At 48.9% G+C, this 18,071-nt stretch overlaps 1 protein-coding gene across 1 annotated transcript in view; it reads right to left on the minus strand.

Annotated features, from left to right (window-relative positions):
* GIPC3 (GIPC PDZ domain containing family member 3) overlaps window positions 1-18,071 on the minus strand; it is a 61,548-nt gene that overhangs the window by 20,237 nt on the left and 23,240 nt on the right. The window contains exons 2-3 of the mRNA XM_086947116.1: window positions 10,396-10,581; window positions 7,048-7,228 (exon numbers count right to left, since the gene is read on the minus strand). Coding sequence (XP_086803242.1) covers window positions 7,048-7,228; window positions 10,396-10,581 — 367 coding nt within the window. The remainder of the gene's footprint in view (window positions 1-7,047; window positions 7,229-10,395; window positions 10,582-18,071) is intronic.

Consider the following 18,071-nt stretch of genomic DNA (forward strand, 5'->3'; position numbering starts at 1 on the left):
GCACTGGGGTACATTTCTTTTTAAACACCCCACCCGCCATTACGCCCCTGCAATGTATCAAGAAAGTAAAGCAGAGATAAAGAGACAAGATAATGGTGCTCATTTTATTTTGAGGCAATTGCAGTAAGTCTGACCTGAACTAATCACAAAGCGAAGAGAACAAGCATTTGCAATGCAATAGGTCTCGCATTTCCACGAGTTGAAGCTATTGGCATAGTAAATGACAATGCCACTTATTTATGTTTTAAAAAAAAATAAAAGGCATTGTTATGTGCAATGTCGATAGCTCAAATTCGCGTAAATGTGAGACCTATTGCATTGCAAATGCTCGTTAGATTAGTGAGTATAAACGCTCCCTTTCAGTCCGCGTGGCAAATGAATTAAATAACCAAACGCAGCCGCTAAAGTGAAAACGGACCGCTCTGCAAATAAAAAAAAACATAGTGCTTCCTTGTAACGCCACATTAAAAGATCCAGTGATCATGGGAGGTAACAAAAAGCGGCAGGGCGGTAACAAGGCGGGACTAACAAGCCTCACTATCAATCAGAAGTCAGCATTTACCAAGGACAATGACACCAGCCAATGAAAAATATGGGAGGAGAGTAGGCTAGGCTTACACAGCATACTAAACTACTGCATGCCTCGCAGAGCGAGCAGTACATGCGCGCTGCCGCTAGGCTCGACCTAAAAAACTGGCTGTATGGGCTTTTCAATATAAAAGAATATTTAGGGAGCATTATAGTTTAAACAACGACATAGGAGTAGAGCTTTTGCTAGATGTATGTTTTAGAACTATTCAGATGATCAATAAGAAATGTTCTTTTAACATTCCAGTTTTTTTTCAACTTTGTAACCTGCTTCTTGAGTGTTTGGCTTTACTTGTAAGAAAGCATCACGCGAGTTGTCAAACATTACACACTAGAATGTCACTCATAAGTACAGTGAAACTATGGAAACGTTAGAAATATGCAATCTGAAAACTTGACAGCTATGAATGGGGTGAATGGAATCAAACAAATAATTTTCCTATACAGAATGCAACGATTTGTTAAATTGAATTAAATCTCTGGAAAGGAAAATCGGTGTCCCGAAGACACGGAGATATATGCCGGCAAAGTCAATTTTAAATATTTTAAGCTAGCAACATTGCTTTGCAATGAAAAGTGGTTGGGCAAATGAATGTGTGTGGCAAGGTGCAGTGTCTGTTTTCTTTTCGTCATCTCCTGGTACAAGCAGCCCCTGTGGTGGTGGAACACATGGGGGCCAGGGAAAAATAGAGTCAGGGCACGGGCCGGACTGGGAACCAAAACCGGCCCTGGCAAAGTGCTCGGCCGGCCCCCCTGGGGTTTGGCCGCAGCTATTTGCCACAGCCAGTTTCGGCCAATTTCGGTACAGTGGCTGATAGTGCAGCTATGCTGCAAAAATGGCCCTGTAACAAAATCGCCCCCCAGGGGCCCAATACCAACCCCAACCCTGGCGGCCCACCGGGGAAATGCCCAGTGCCCGCCACGGCCAGTCCGGCCCTACCTATCGGCCCACATCCCCTGAAGCCAGAGACAGCACTGGACAGAGACTCAAGAGGTGTGGTGGGGGGACAGGGCCAAGCCTACAGCAGTAGAGGATGGAGCTCTGGAGATGGGGTCTCCAATTCATGGTCCAGGGATCGTGGAATGTGGGGAGGACGGGCAGTAATATTAAGGAGCGATGTGAGTGGTGAAAGCAGCAGCGTAGTGTAGAACCTGTGGCTCTGGGAAGTCCCACCTTTCAGCGGGCCTAAAGGCTAACCAAGGCCTATGAATAGCTGCGAGATATGAGGGTCTATGGGACTCCTCACCACATTCTGCCGGGGGCCTCATCAATTTCCTTATTACTTATGCTCACTCTCTCATATATGTTTACCTCCCACCCACTCCTCCACTCTGTCAATCCCTCTTGACCTAATTGCTGACCACACTCTCCTCCTTAGCCCCCGACAACTGCGCCTACTACTTCACATTCTCACCCACCACATCTTTCTGCAATGTGAAAGGCCCAGAGCCAGTACACCATATCACCCGGACCCCCTCCCCTCTCACACAGCCCTCTAAGAAATGTCACCTTCCCCACAAACCAATTACAAAACCTACCACCCACTCATCCCCGAACCATGCAGCAAACACACAAGGAAACTCCACAAATTATGAAAAATACCAAAGTGGCCTAATTTTGTCCTCTATCTCCAAAGCCAACACCCCAAAAATATAAACATAGAGAAGCCACCGAACATCCTGTAAGGGCAGGACAGGACCCCGAGAAACAATCTCTGTAATATAAACACCATGCCTGCCAACTTTCGGCCATACAAAGACAGTAGTCAAACCTGCTGTGAACCATGCCATCGGCCTTCCCACCCGGGATAGAAAAAAAGGAAGCTCTCACCAAAAAATCCTCTCCTATTGGTTAATTATCAGCAGCCGTAATGACATGGGCCAGACCGATGACTCACAGATAAGCCAGCCAATAGCCCATCCATCCATCATGAAGCATAAAGACATACAAAATAAACCAATTTTCAAGCAAGCCTCCAACCCATCAGAACACCAAGGAAAATCAAGAGACCTTGTCTTCCACCAACAATACAAGCACAGCCATAGATGCACTGCCTCAATCATCGCCCAGGAATATAATGGGATCAAACGTAATGTTGCTAATGATATTACAACAAAATGCAAACAGTAACCCTTACTCACCGGACAATTAGCTCTTGACTAGACTCAATCGACAAAAGACCCAAAATGCTTGTTCATCAACACAAGATCTATAAAACAAATTAATCATGATGTACATGGCCTCTTCGCGACTGGTGAATCATAACCGAAACCTGTCAAGCGAATGATACAGCCCCATGGTGCATGAACCAAAACCACCAGTGCGTCCGTGGTATTACTCTAGACAGCTAGAGTTCCACGCTGCCACACTAGTAGCTGTTGCGCCTTTCAGTGGCGGTTCCTCTGCTAAGGCGGATGAGCATCGCCCCACTGCTTCTCAGCAGTGTAAGGAAAAATAAAATGATAATAACTCAGTGTTATTATCATTTTAGTTTTTCCTGTTGGGGGCGCCGCTGCTTTACAAGGCGGAGTGGAGTAGTGGTTTTCCCTCCCTAAATGCGCATGAATGTTTGGCGGCCATCTCGGGCCGGCCAAACTTTCATGTCACATAGCATGTTCTCCAACCAGGCTGCATTACAGCCTGGGTGGAGAACATGCCCAGGCTCCCAGTCCCAGTCTGAGCTACGAACCACAGCGCTCAGACCAATCATAATGCTGCATTTCCGCATTGAGATTGGCTCCGGGGAACCTGGTGCTTATTCCTGTTCTGGCCGGAGGGACAAGGAGGAGAGAAGCGGCAAGAAGGAAATTAAAAAATATATATATATTTACCCCCTTTCTCCACCACCCCGATCTGTGCCGGCTGCCACTGGTGCCTGTTAGAAATGGGGGTCTCTAGTTTGCAGAAGTAGTTACATTTGTCCAAATAGGGAACCTTGCTTCTAGTCAGGGTAAGGGGGATACACAGTTTAGATAACCCCTGCTCACCCCCAGGGTAGCTTAGAACGAGCAGACAGGCATATCCCAAAGTCAATGTGTAAAGTATTTGTACTCAAAACACACAGTAATACAGTGATAACACCACATCAGTTTAGAAAAATAAAGTATCTTTAGCTAAACTCAACAAGACCAAACTGAAAAAAATCCAACATACAGGTAATAAGAATATGACCTTTCGATGGTTTCAAGTAATTGGGTCCATAGAAAACTATGGATGTGTGATTTCTCACAAAGTACCTGTAGATGTGTCAAAATTCACAAGGCCAAACAATCACAGAGATGGGAAGCGTCAAGAAACAAAGAGATGCGTACATTCCTGAGTCTTCGGGGAGGCGATGCAACAGTTCTGCTGCACGCAGGAGAAGTGATGTGTCGAGTTTGGACTGTAAGGGGAAGTGATTCGTTGACTCCAAGACGGTTCTGGTCCACAGGTGATGCATCGGCAAAATCTTGCAGGACAGGTATGCGAGGGCGATCGATGCGGCAAGCGACGCTGTGTCGGTTTCTTCAGCCGCGATCCCACAATGTGTCGGTTCTTGCAGCCGCGACAAGCGCTGCGTTGTCTCTGCAGCGGTGTGGCGAAGCGTGGAGATTCTTCTCACACAGTGGTGCTGCTTCGCAAAAACAGCCCGCAAGAAGAGTGATGCGTCGATTTCTTCAGTTCTTTAGGTTTCCTCCAGCTCCCAACAGCAAGAACAACCTCCAGAGGCCCAGAACTGGAACATGCACCTCCTGGCTGGTCAGAACTCTGAGCAGCAGAGTTCAGGGGAGTTGGGGGTGAAGTCTTTGTGTCCCTGTGACTTCAGAACAGGAGGCCAGCATGCACCGGCCCTTGGAGATTCTGCTTCAAGCAGGTTCCCAGCAAAGTTCCAGTCTTTTTCCTTTCCTTGGCAGAAACAGCAACTGCAGGCCAACCCCACACAGCACACAGCAAAGGGGCAGCATTCCCCACAGCTCTTCAGATCATCACCTTGGCAAAGGTTCCTCTTGAGTCCAGAAGTGATCTAAAGTTATGGGGTCTAAGGTCTACTACTTATACCCCATTTTGTCTTTGTTTTCTTTGTGCAAGGGTCTCTGAGCTCAGTCATACTGCACCAGTTCTGTCCTCACTGGTGCAGCATGACCACTGGGGGAGGAGACACCATTGTGCAAGGGAGACAGACCCTATTCAAGTGCAGGGAAAACTCCTCCCACTATTCTAAATGCAGCCAAGACCTATTCAGCTCAGTGCAGAGTCATCCAGCAAGGGCCAGGCACACCCCAACCCCCCTCCCCCAGTGGCTGTCTACAGTGAATGCACATCCACAGCCCCTGTTACTCCAACAACAGACAGTCAATCCACAAACAGGCAGAGGCACACAGAATGGTTAATCAAGAAAATGCCTACTGTCTACAAGTGGCATTTTCCAACACACAATTTAGAAACCACCTTTACTAAAATATGTTATTAAATTCTGAGTTCAAAGAGCCTAAACTGTATTTCTCTATCTTATCCCAATAGGAAGTTATACTTGTAAGATGTTACAAAGTATTTCCCATTCTATCCTACGAGACAGATTACCTTTCAATACTGAAAAACGAAATTGGCAGTATTTCACTATCAGGACATGCCACGCATACCAGTACATGACCTACCTTTCACATACACTGCACCCTGCCCATGGTGGTACCTTGGCCCTACCATAAGGGTGCCTTACATGTAAGAATGGGGAAGGTTAGGGCCTGGCAAGTGGGTACACTTGCCAGGTCGACGTGGCAGTTTAAAACTGTGCACAGACACTGCAGTAGCAGGTCTGAGATACCTTTTCAGGCCTACTCATGTGGGTGACACAATCAATGCTGCAGGCCCACTATAATTTGATATACAGGCCCTGGCACACTCAGTGCACTTTACTAGGGACTTACCAGTAAATCAAATATGCCAATAAGGGAGAACCAATTATAATAATAATTGACACAGGGAGCACTTGCACTTTGACACTGATCAGCAGTGGCAAAGTGCCCAAAGCATCTAAGCCAGCAAAAGTGAAATCCAGCACAGCATCAAAAATACAGGAGGCAGAGGCAAAAAGTTAAGGGAGGAGGCAACAGGACTCTTTTGCAGCGTACGGCACCTTAGTGGAAACGCGTTGGATTGCGGGAGATTTACCTCCAAATTGAAATATTCCAGAAATCTATTGTTTGACATATTCACTATGATGTACATTAGAGAATCTAACAGAATGCAAAAAAGAAATTGAATTTAGCCTTGAGAAAGCCCTGGCGCAAATCACCACAGAGGGTGAAACATGTGTCGGCTGTCAATGTTCAATTCTGCACCAATATTAATTCTACTTTTTCTAAAACTGGAGCGACCTCATCATTTGAGTGGCAATCGGAATCAATGATTACAGGATTTAACCTTAAAACAATACGTATACAAAACTGGAAAACATATTCTCTTTTCCCCAAAAACTGCAAAAAGTTAAGGGAAACCACGCCAAAGATGCCAAGTCTAACAGTGCCTTTAAAGAAATACCTGATTACATAACATATGCGTTTCCTAACATTTACACATCTGCTCCACTGGTCAATAATCTTCTGCTACAACCCCTTCCCATCCAAAAGCCAAGATTATCATCAGAAGAGGAAGGGGGTCATTTTTTTTCATTCATGTAGGTGAAATAACACCCTATCGCCCAATCTTTTGGATTACAACGAATGCATTGTGGTAGTTTGATTTGACTACTGTAGCTGGTGACTGACTACTACACCTGAAGGACCTGCACTGGCTCCCCATCAGCAAGAGGATCACGTTCAGGCTCCTCACCCACGCACAGAAATCTCTCCACGACCTGGGCCCCAAGTACCTCAACGACCGCCTGACCTTCTACACGCCCACTCGCCATCTACGCTCGACAAGCCTCACCCTCGCCGCCGTCCCCCGCATCCGAAGAGCCACCGCTGGTGGCAGATCCTTCTCCTACCTGGCAGCCAAGACATGGAACTCCCTCCCCATCCATCTCCGGCTGACCCAGGATCATCTCGCCTTCAGGAGACAGCTCAAGACAAGGCTGTTCGAACAATAGCAGACCCCCTCCCCCAAGCGCCTTGAGACCCTGCCGGGCGAGTAGCGCGCTATACAAGTGTTATGATTGATTGATTGATACTAATAATACCTTGCAGGTTGGGTCACAAATAAAGTAGGAACTAGTAAATTTTGTATATTGCTCGGAGACCAGAAATCAGTACTCGTACCATTGGCTGAAGGCTAGTAAGCACTTTGCTTGTTGCTTCTAATGACACTACCAGTTTATGCAATGATGATAGGTTCCTGTCACTGCATAAGCAGCCTGTCCACGTTTTGTAGAACATTGTGTACTGGTCGTAATCATATTCAGGGAGAGGATCACTTCATTGCTTCATGGGTTAGTTTGCCTATATAAGTTTCAATATATACATACATAATTTATGACTCACCAAAGGCCCTCTTGGGTTGCACCAAGCGCAGGGTGAAGGTTTCCGACTTGGGCAGTTCTCTCAACATCCTGGCCACCTCGTAGTGCCGGCAGCCTACGATGGTCTGGTCGTTAATGGCCTCAATGTTGTCGCCCACGCTCACGGTTGAGAGATGGTCAACGATGCTCCCTTCCTTTATTCTCTGGTGGGGAAGGAGGCAAAACAAGAGGCGTCACTGAACATAGAGATAATTGTAATCCTCAAAGTACTAGCTATTGTGAACGCCACAACATACCAGTGCTTACACGGGAGCACTCATCCTCAGATAGAAAGGTATTATAGCTTCAAAGCACCCCAGACTCTACACACGGTAGTAGGGCTACATAAGATACAACACTCAAGGACTATCCTTCCTCTTGTAATTATTTGTACACATTACCAGAAGACAAGCCCTGATGAAGTCTTCTACAACATTGCCAGCAATAACCGAAACGTGTTGGCGAGCGCAAAATGGATTAATGGATGTCTAATAAAGAACATATGTTGAAACCACGACCTCAACTCTGATTTCTAGAGTGCTTGGAGAACCCCTCTAAATCGGGACTATCGACATGTATGCATCATGCCAGAGCCGTCAGAAAAAGAGATAACAGAAGACACTCAAACAAAGTTGCTAAGTAAAGAGAGAGTTACCTAGGGACTCCTTAATTCTAATGTTTAATTCAGTATCTTTAGTCAAGAAGCAAGAGAATGACATGCTAAAAAAGACGATTATTGAACATGGATGAGCCACAAAGGCCTCTCAATATCATCCATCGCAGTGTCCTGGATGAGGTGGAATTAGATGAGATGAAGACAAGGACACGCACAAACAGAGCTGGAACATCCAGAGCAGAAGCGCAACTAGAGCCAAATTTCTGGGGGGGGGGCTAAGAAAAAATTTCGTGGGGGGGCTGAACCTTTAATTAGTAGGCAGAGTGGAGCTGCAGGGGCTCCAACAAGGGGTGAAACAACAGCAAGGCCTAATTAACATTCAAAAGGTCTTTTATAGACCTGTGAAACGTTCGGGTGCGGCTCTGTGTGTGCCCAGGATCTGTCTCATCCCGGGCTGCCACACACGACGGGGGGGGGGGGGGGGCTGAAGCCTGGTGAGTTCAATGGGTGTTGCGCGCCTGATCCAGAGGACCACAGACTCTCCAGTAACAGATGTTATGGAAGCAAGACTTGCAGCTCAGACAAGAACACCCACCTTGACTGCCAAACATATGTGAAAATATGAAAAAAGGCCGCTTGTTGCTTCATACTGCCCTGATCAAAGAGGGAGAGCAAACGATAAAAAATATAGGATGGTGGAAGAAAGAGGCATGAGGTGTAATCAAGACCAGGCAGCCTCGGTATTGAAGAGATAAAGAGGCAGGAAGTGTAGGGGTGGAAGAAAGAGGCACGAGGTCAAGTCAAGACCAGGCAGCCTCGGTATTCGTGAGATAAAGAGAAAGGAAGTGTAGGGAGTGGAAGAAAGGGGCATGAGGTGGAATCAAGACTAAGGTACCAACCTCAGCAAATTGCAGCCATGGCAGTGGGCGCCTGAGAAAAACTTTCAGCCATTTAAGCACGACCCAGCCCTAAACCTAACCATCTCCTAAGAACCCCTAGCACAGTTTGGGCAAACTTGATGGAAAATAGAAATGATAGCAAACAATCTAAAAAAGGCTAGCAGAAGCAAGGCTCCCCCAGTTACAACCCCTCACCTCCTCGTGTGCAGCGGTGGTGGAGTCCAACTGTGAGTCTTGCTATACAAGAACGGGAGGTGACCCCGGCCCCATCGATATATCCTTTTCTCCAACTACTTCAAAAGAGACTTGTCCTATGGGGTCTCCTGCTCTCCCAGGCTTTACCACAAATTACTCCATTTGGTCTCCCTGTTTTCTCTTTGTAGCAGAGCCCTCCATAAGCAGGAATGGAAGGGAATGGAATCAAGATGGAATGGTTGTATCCATTCCATTCCTTCTGTTGTCCTTTGGAGGACTACAGAAGGAATGTAGTCCTCCAAAGAACCAGTAATGTAAGGCGATGGGTGTGACCCTCAACAGGATGGAAATGAGGGGCAATGGATGTGACCCTCCACATGATGGGGATCTAAGGCAATGCACGTGGTCCTCCACAGGCCAGAACGGTAAGGGATTGGACGTGGCCCTTCCTGGGCAGGAATGTAAGGGAACGGATATAACTCCCCGCAGGACAGGACTGTAAGGGAATGATTGTGGCGACGTGGCTGCTTTAAAATATATACATCCCATTTGGGAGTGCATCAGGAGAGCAGGTAGTGGTTGCCTGGACCACTGATTTCTCCCACCAAGTACACTTGACCCTATTCCCAAAGGGAAAACTGTCCAATGTTTTGCCCTTTCCAAATCGGTTACACCGCATTTGAGGAATCTGTAACTTTTCAATGGTTCATTGAAACATCGGATTCTGATCTGCAAATAGGTGAAGATGCCATTTTCACCCCCTTCCTAATTGCTATTTGGAATGGGTTTAATTCATAGCAAAAAAAAGCCATTTTGCGATCACAAATCCTTTTGTAGAATTTGCAAACACAGAATAGTGCACATCTGGCCGTAGGAGCCCCATCAGCTGGAAGGAGGGCGATAGGGACAGGACATGCTCTGCTCCCAGGGCTAGAGCCACCCTGGGCTTCCAAATCATGGTGATGGTCTACAAATTTAGAAAAGGTGCGGAGATGGCTATGCTGCCCACAATAGAGGCGCCCTAGGTGGGCACAAAGCCATGCTTTATTTGAGTCAGTGGTTTCCAGTGCTCGGCACCAGCACTTAATTGTCAGTACTAGTGACAGTCCACCACATGGTGGTGCTGTCTGTCTAAATTTCAGATGAGCACAACAACCATGTTTATTATGTCAATATACATTAAAAATAAATAATACTTTCCACTCACATCATTATTTTAACATTGGGGACCTAGAATAGTCTGAAATGTCACAATTATAGAGTGCGATGGTTAGTAGTTGTGTTGGTACTGTCATTGGCAGCGCTGGTAGGGTCGATGAGTGGTGCTGCCTGCAGTGACCTTCCAAGAAGAGCCCTGGCACTAATTTCTGTACAAATTAAGAATTTTAAATTTAATAGAGGCACCTAGAATTTGGGTACCTGGAATAGAAATACTATAGAGAAGGGCCAGCCCTACTACCCTCCCACAGCGGCCGCTCATAAGGACGTGTCCCCACTGCACTAGAGGTTGGTGTGCCTAGACAAGCGGGAGGGCCCGACTGCAGTGCCAGAGCTAGGGAGCAGGACAGAGGCCGGTAGTGAGGGCATGAGCCGCTTCTGGGAGGATTCCACATGTCTCTACCTTGATGAAGGCGTACCCTGCCCCATTGTCCGTGATGGTCAGCCCCAGGGCGTCCTCGGTCTTGGTAATTTCCACCTCCTTGGTCTCCCCTCGGACGTGGGCGAAGATGAAGTCCTCCAGCCCGATCTGGCCGCCCAACAGCTTCTGCATGTCAACCTTGTGAGTATTCAGGGTGCAGAACAGGATCTGTGAGAGGAAAGAGACAGGCTTGGTTCAGGTGGGCATCGCTCTGGTGCCAACCATCTACTAACAACTCTGTCCAGTGCTCCGGTACATCTCACCACCGCCCTGCGGCTCCCTCTGCAACCTCTGGATTAGAAGGAATACAGCGCTTTACAAATCTGATAACATAACATAACATAACAAATCTACAGGAATATAAGACATTGTATCGAGGGGGGCCTGGGACTGACACAGCTCACAGAAATTCATGAATTAGTGCCCCATGAAAACTGGGGGAGCTGCAAGGAGCAATGTTACCTCCCATGTGCCAGTCAATACCAACACCACTTTCTGCAATCCAAGGCCAGGAGCACTGGGGAAGCAGATAATACACCACAAACCTTCCAGGAGCCCCCCTGCAATCCAGTGATGAATCCCCAACATTATTTGAGAGGCACTAACTACTTACCAACAGCACCCCCAACTAGAACCATAGGTACATCAGGAAATGCACCCAGGCCTACCACCAGCACTCCGTGCGAAGAGGCACTGTGTGGAAGTACCAGAGTATGTGTCAGTGCACCAAATCCTACCAGCAGCACTCAGTGCACAGAGGGACTGCATGGAAGTACAAGAGTAACAACTCCTATCAGCAGCACCTACTGCAAAGAGGTACTGTGTGGAAGTACCATAGTTGGGGACAGAGCGCCTAATCCTACCAGCAGCACCCACTGCTAAGAGGTACTCTGTGGAAGTACCAGAGTATATGACAGTGCACTAAATCCTACCAGTAGAATAGAAAGCCACTTTTGTCACACCTATCTTTAAAAAATCACATGTCAATCCCCTGAACGTGGCGAGCTACCGTTATATTTCTCTCTTGCCCTCGATCAGCAAGTTGCTCGAATCGCACGTCAATACACAATTCTCTTCTTACTTAGAGACCCATCTCCTGCTGGCCTCTTCTCAATTGGGCTTTCACCCCACTCTCAGTACAGAAAACACCCTTGTAGCCGAAGTTGACTTTCTCAGTCTTTGGTATGCCAGCTATGCTAGTTCTTCTCGATCTGTCAGCGGCATTCGATACCGGCTTTCATCCCATCCTGATTCAACGACTTTATGAGATGGGAATTCATGGACCTGCACTGAATTGGCTGATTGACTTTCTCAAGGACTGAACTCAAAAAGTTATTCTTGGTCCTTTGAGAAAAATTGCTATGTGAATGTCCCTGAATTGCATTCAGTTAAATGGGGACAAGACTGAGATTGTATTGTTTGGAAAAGCGCAGTCCCTTTAGACAAATGATTGGTGCCCCCTCCCGAGCTTTGCCCAGTTCCCTTTCCCAAAAGCACAGTAAGAAATGTATATATTCGAGGGGCGCTAGAGGGCGCACAGCAAGATGGCCGCACTGCTGTGAGGCTCTGCATGACCGAGAATTCATCCGACTAATATCCGCTACATCCTGTGCTCCTGAAGTTTCTAAACACCTGGTGTGCCTTCCTGATCGGCTCCTGTGCCGCCTGTGACAATTTGCAGTGCCTATAATTTGCCCTCTGCAGTGATTTGAGGTGTCTGGCCTGACTCGTGGCGGGGCCTGCATATGGCGACCGATGGGCTCCTGTAGGCCGCTGTACGGTGGAGCTGCAGGGGATCTGCGTGGTGCCTGCCGGCCCCTTTGGGTGTCGGAGGGTGCCACAACTGTGGTGACAATTGTGGGCATATAACTATCGGTACGAGAGGCGTGCCTGGAGCCTTCCCGACCTACGTAGACACGAGTGCGGCCCCTCTGGGAGTAGGAGGGTGCCGCGAATGCTGGGACAAGTGCGGGCCTATGGCGGCTGATGCGGGAGGCGTGCCTGGAGCCTTCCCGACCTAGTGGTGGTGAGTGCGGCCCCTCTGGGTGTCGGAGGGCGCTGCGACAGTGGTGGTAGCTGCGGGCAAGCAGCGGCTGGTGCGGGAGGCGTGCCTGGAGCCTTACCGGTCTGGCGGAGATGTGCGGAGGCACCTCTGGACTGCGGGAACGTTGTCATCGTTGAGGCCTGCAGGGGGAGGCAGAGACAAGAGTCAGAGGAGTACGGGCCCCAGTGTTCCTGGACAACAGTGACCGTCGGCACCGGATGCAGTGGATGGGACAGCCTGTCTACCGGCTTGGACCGCAGAGGTGGGATAGGGCCGGGTACCTGGGCTGTGCCTGGCTTGCTGTGTCTGGTGCAGGGCTGAAGGTGGCGGTGGTAGGGAGGCCGATGTATTGCAGGGTCTGCGGCCTGCAGGCCCCCAGGCGGACATAGTGTGCTGGGAGCTGCTGTTTCTTTCCCGGTGAAGACGCCCAGGATTTTGATTGCTCTGCAGTGGCTCAGACCTCCTTGTTGCTGGGTGCTGCTGGGCCACGTGAACTCTGGCCCGGGGGGCACACGCTTCATCTGTGGGGCCATTAGTGGCGGACCATCGTTGTGTGGGGCTGCGCAGATTTCAGTGGAAGCCGTCTCCCTCCCCCCCTGCTGATAAACCCCTAGTCTGTGGCCTTGATTTGAGCCCGTATTGCCATTGGACCCTTCCCTGGCTGCCAGGAGACATGCGTCATTTCTAACAGCCTGCCACACTTCTAGACACTATCGGAAACCTCTGGCTGCAGTGTTTGGTGGTCTGGCCTGGGGGGGGTTCGATACGTTTTTTGGACCTGCAGTGGTTGCGCCTCCGTGGGAGAGTTCTTTGAGGGTGCTGTGCGACAGTTGGGGTTCTGTGAGAGACAGCCCGGTCTCCCAATATCTGTGGCAGTGAGATGCGGTCCGGAAGGGCCCCTAGAACGTGTGGCTGCTGGTTCCCGTCTTTCTTTTTCCCTGCTTAGGTTGCTGCGACGCGGCCTGCGAACATGGGTCGGTCGGATAAGAATCAGTCTAAACTCTCTTTTGAGTCCAAGCGTGCGCCTAAGACCCCACAGAACGCTGATTCGGATTCGCAGGCGGATGCAGTGACCGATGGGTCCCCACTCTAGAGGCCACATTAGTTGCCATGCAGCGGACTCTACAATCAATAGAAGGCGCTATGGCAGCGGTCAACCACAGACTTGATCACATGTCCTCTCAGCTAGAAAAAGAGTGCACGCATGGGGGAAGTGGAACAGAGGGTCTCTGCCGTTGAGGATGGCCTGTCCACTGTTAGGGATAAGGCTCTGAATATGGAAAAAGTCCTCTCTCTCATACAGGCGAAAAACGAGGACCTAGAGGCGCGGTCCCGACGCAACAACATCCGCGTTACGGGATTGCCGGAGTCCACGAATGTGGGCAGGATGGAGACGTACATGGAACGCCTCCTCACAGACATTTTTGGAATGGAACATTTGTCTAATATGTTCATCGTGGAGCGTGCCCACCACTCGTTGGCTGCTCGTCCTATCCCTGGAGCTCCCCCCCGTCCCATAATAGCCAGGGTCTTGAACTATAGAGACAGGGACACAATCCTGCGTCTGGCTAGAGAGAAGGGGAAGATAGAGCATCAAGGGAACACGCTTGCTTTCTTCCCGGATTTCACGGTTGCAGTCCAAGCCGCACGGAGGGAGTTCGGCACTGTGAAGCAGTTTTTGCGTAATGAAGAGGTCCCCTACGCCATGCTATATCCTGCCCGCCTGCGCATTGGCGCTGCATCGGACAACAAGATTTTTTCCTCCCCTAAGGCTGCAATGGACTATGCAAAAAACTGAAGCGCAGGAAGCGGGACTCCACGGAGGCGCTTGAGGGGGAGGAGGAGGAGGATGCTGAGTGCTGAAGGTTCTCCTCTGCGTGTATTGTGACTGCTACACGGGGGGCTCCTATGCATGCCTGATTCTATATTTGCCTCCAAGATTTCATGTTTCCTTTTAGTTCAGGACCTACTAGTGTTTCTGATTATTGGAGAGAAGGTCTTCACAGGCATGGCAATGCTGGAAATGCTCTGGTTGTTTTTGCTGTAGTGCTCTTTTCTATTTTTATGATTACGATGATACTCGATGCCTACATGTGGTTTCGGCTGGATTTCGCCCAATTCCTAAACGCTTTTTTTTCATGTCTGCCAAGGCCTGTGGCCTTATCTTTGCTTAGATTTCTAGAGAGTTATCCTACCCCACCGGTGCATGCATAGCCGGTCAAATAGAGCTGGGATGTTTACATACTGATTGCTCGGTCAACTCCTGCCATGCGGGAGCTTTGCGCATCTGTGCCCTCTTCTTATGGGTGTACCCGAACCTTGATCTTTATTGTTGTGGGCGGGAGGGTTAGGTTGGGTTTTGGGATGGCTTTGGCATGGTTGGGGTGCTGAAGTGGGAGGTGGGGGGCGGGGTTGGGACTGGGGTTGGGAGATTGTTCTTTGTTTTTTACCAGGCGTACTGATAAGATGTGCAGTATTGGCTGCGGCTTGAGGACACATTGCTTTGCATATAACGTCTGCTGCTTGATTTTCCTGCCACCAGTTAATGGGTAGCTCTATTAAATTTGCCACTTGGAATGTACGTGGCTTGAGTTCGCCACGGAAGATCAGGATGGTGTTTGCAGGCTTGGATAGAATGGGTGTAAGTGTCGCTTTCCTCCAGGAAACGCATTTGACTGCTGCGTCAGTATGGAACGTTGGGGCCCGTTGGGCTAGTGTGCGGGCGTCTTCCTCCTACTCTTCGTATGCATGAGGTGTGCTGACGTTGGTGAAGAAAGGTGTCCCCTTTACCAAAATTAAGACTGAAACTGATGAAAGTGGTCGGTGTGTGATTCTACATGGTAGGTTGGGAGGCGAGAGCGTGCTTGTAGTGAACATTTACGGGCCGAATGTGGATGATCCAGCGTTCTTCTCAGATGTATGGCGCAGGATCCTGCCGTTTCCTCCTGCTGAAATTATCTGGGGAGGAGATTTTAATGTGTACCTGGCCATGTTTAAGGATAGACATGGCTCGGGTGAGATCCGACAGGAGAGAGCATCGGAGGTGTTGTGGGGTCTGATTGATGCTGGGCATGTGCAGGATGTTTGGCGCTTACGCCACCCGGAAGCTTCCGAGAGTACATCCCCTTCAGATTAGGAAACACATGATTATTTGGACAATGTGGCACTGGGCTGGTTGTCCAATACACATCGAGAATATTTAGTGCAGCCATTTGGGGAGGATGATGTGCGGGATGCTATATTGGCTTTGCCTACGTGTAAAGCTGCTGGGCCGGATGGCCTGCCAAGTGAATTTTATAAGACATTCGCTACAGCCTTAGCTCAGCGGTTGTTGGAGGTCTATGCGGAAGCATATGACGGCGAGACTCTGCCACAATCGCTTTGTGAGGCCTTGCTGGTCACACTGCTAAAGCCTGACAAGTCCCCTACTCAGTGCGGATCGTATAGACCGCTTTCCATCATCAATATTGATACCAAAATATTGGCAAAAATGATAGCCACTAGACTTCAACCCCTGGTGCCCCTGCTGGTCTTACCAGATCAGTCGGGTTTCGTGATGGAAAGATCAACCAGGCATAATCTGCATACATTATTTTCCACGCTGCATTATTTCGAACCTGATTTTCAAGCCGTTGCTGTGTTACTCGATGCAGCAAAGGCATTTGATTCCGTGCACTGGTCTTATATGTTTACGGTCCTGGGAAGAATGGGGTTCCCCCCTTCTTTGTACAGTGGATTTGAGTTCTCTATAGGTGACCTGTCGCCAGAGTGCGAGTCAATGGCAGGGTCTCGTCCCTATTCTCTATAGAAAGGGGCACTCGGCAGGAATGCCTCCTGTCTCCCATTCTCTTCTCCTTGATAATAGAACGCCTAGCGTGCAAGTTCCGCCAAAAGCATTCGGCCGCGGCTTTATGATTCCGACACCACCCATTAATTGTCTCACTTTATGCGGACGACATGCTACTCTATGTCCGGGAGCCATCAAACTATCTTTCGCCGTTACTGAGGGAGTATGTCCAATTTGAGAGGTTTTCTGGTTTGGGCATTAATTGTTCCAAGTCTGTGGTCTTTATATTAACAGAATGCACGAAAGAGGTTGAGCTGGACTTCCCAGTGTCCTGGACTTCTGAGCCAGTAAAGTATCTGGGGGTGATGATCCACAGAGAGCCAGCTGTGGTGGTCACAGAGAATTATGGGTGCGCCATTACGCGCATAACGGAGCAGACGAAGAGGTGGGCGCGTCTCCCCTTGTCATTGGCAGATAGGATTGCTGTCGTGGAAATGGTGTTCCTGCCCAAGATGCTGTACTTTTTTATTAAGATTCCAATTAAATTAAATTTGGCCTTTTTCCAAACGTTACAGATGGCGCTACTGACATTTGTCTGGGGGGGTTAAGCAATCACGATTCCGTTGGGATCTCCTAGTGCAGCCCTTTGACCGGGGCGTCAGATCGTCGCTTGTATTACATCTGCGCACAAGCGCACTTTGCTCATTATTGGCATTTCCTGCAGCGTTTTAAGCCGCACGTAGCTATTGAGGCAGACGCTGTTCTTCCCATTTCTGTGCAGGCTATGGTTTTATCGGGTGGCTCCGGTGGGTCTCGGCAGGAAATTAATCCCTGACTGTGTAAGTCCTGGCCATGGAGAGCTCTGGCAGCTAGAGCTCAGCTTCCGTATTTTTATGCCCCCCTCCTGCCCATAGCTTCACATCCGGGAATTTCAGCCGCTCGGGAGCCCGCTGCATTATAGGAGCTTTTGGCTGTGGGTATAGTCCGCATGGGTGACCTGTACAAATGGGGTCGTTTCAAAACCCTTGAAGAAGCCCTAAATGAAATTAATCGATCTTTTATGTTCTGATTCATGTATGTCAGCGGTAGGCAAGCCATACTAGATGTATATCCGAAGTTTCCAGAAGAGCCTACGACTCTTAGGGCCTTACAGGCAATGTTAGTGGGGGCGAGCCGTAAGGGACTTATTACTAGGCTCTACTATGCCTCCCAGAGGGAACAGGAGTTTGAGGATCACCAGTCGCGTCAACGCTGGCAAACCGCGATAAGTAGTCCGATCTCGATGGAGGTATGGTTGGCATGTTGTCTCTTCACAGGACGGCTAACGGCCAACTGCAATCTCAGGATTATTCACTTTAAGTTCCTGCACCAAATATATTATTTGCCTCTACAACTCCATAGGTATGGTCTGAGGGAATCGGCAAAGTGTTTGCGATGTGGAGTTAATGATGCGGATTTCTATCATGTGGCCTGGATGTGTGGGAAAGTCTTGGCGTTCTGGGCAGAGGTGGCTCGTATAATGTCGGAAGTGGTACTAGAACATGTTGCCTGCTCACCTGAGGTATTTCTTCTGGGATATGTCAACCGATTGAAGCCTGACAACCGACGTCTTGTGGCGGTCTCCACACTGATGGCAAAGCGGGTGGTGGCGAAGAGATGGTGTTCGCGGTCTGCTCCGACTATAAAATTGTGGCTTACTGACCTGGCCTATTGTAGGGACCAGTTGCAGGCATATGAGGAAGAGTTGCCTGAAGCTTCTCGTCCTAACGACTTTTGGAGCCCCATGACAGCATACCTGCTAGCGCATCCTGATGTATTTAGAGAGGC

The sequence above is a fragment of the Lissotriton vulgaris genome, chromosome 12 (assembly GCF_964263255.1).
Source record: "Lissotriton vulgaris chromosome 12, aLisVul1.2, whole genome shotgun sequence".
Taxonomy (NCBI): Eukaryota; Metazoa; Chordata; class Amphibia; order Caudata; family Salamandridae; genus Lissotriton; species Lissotriton vulgaris.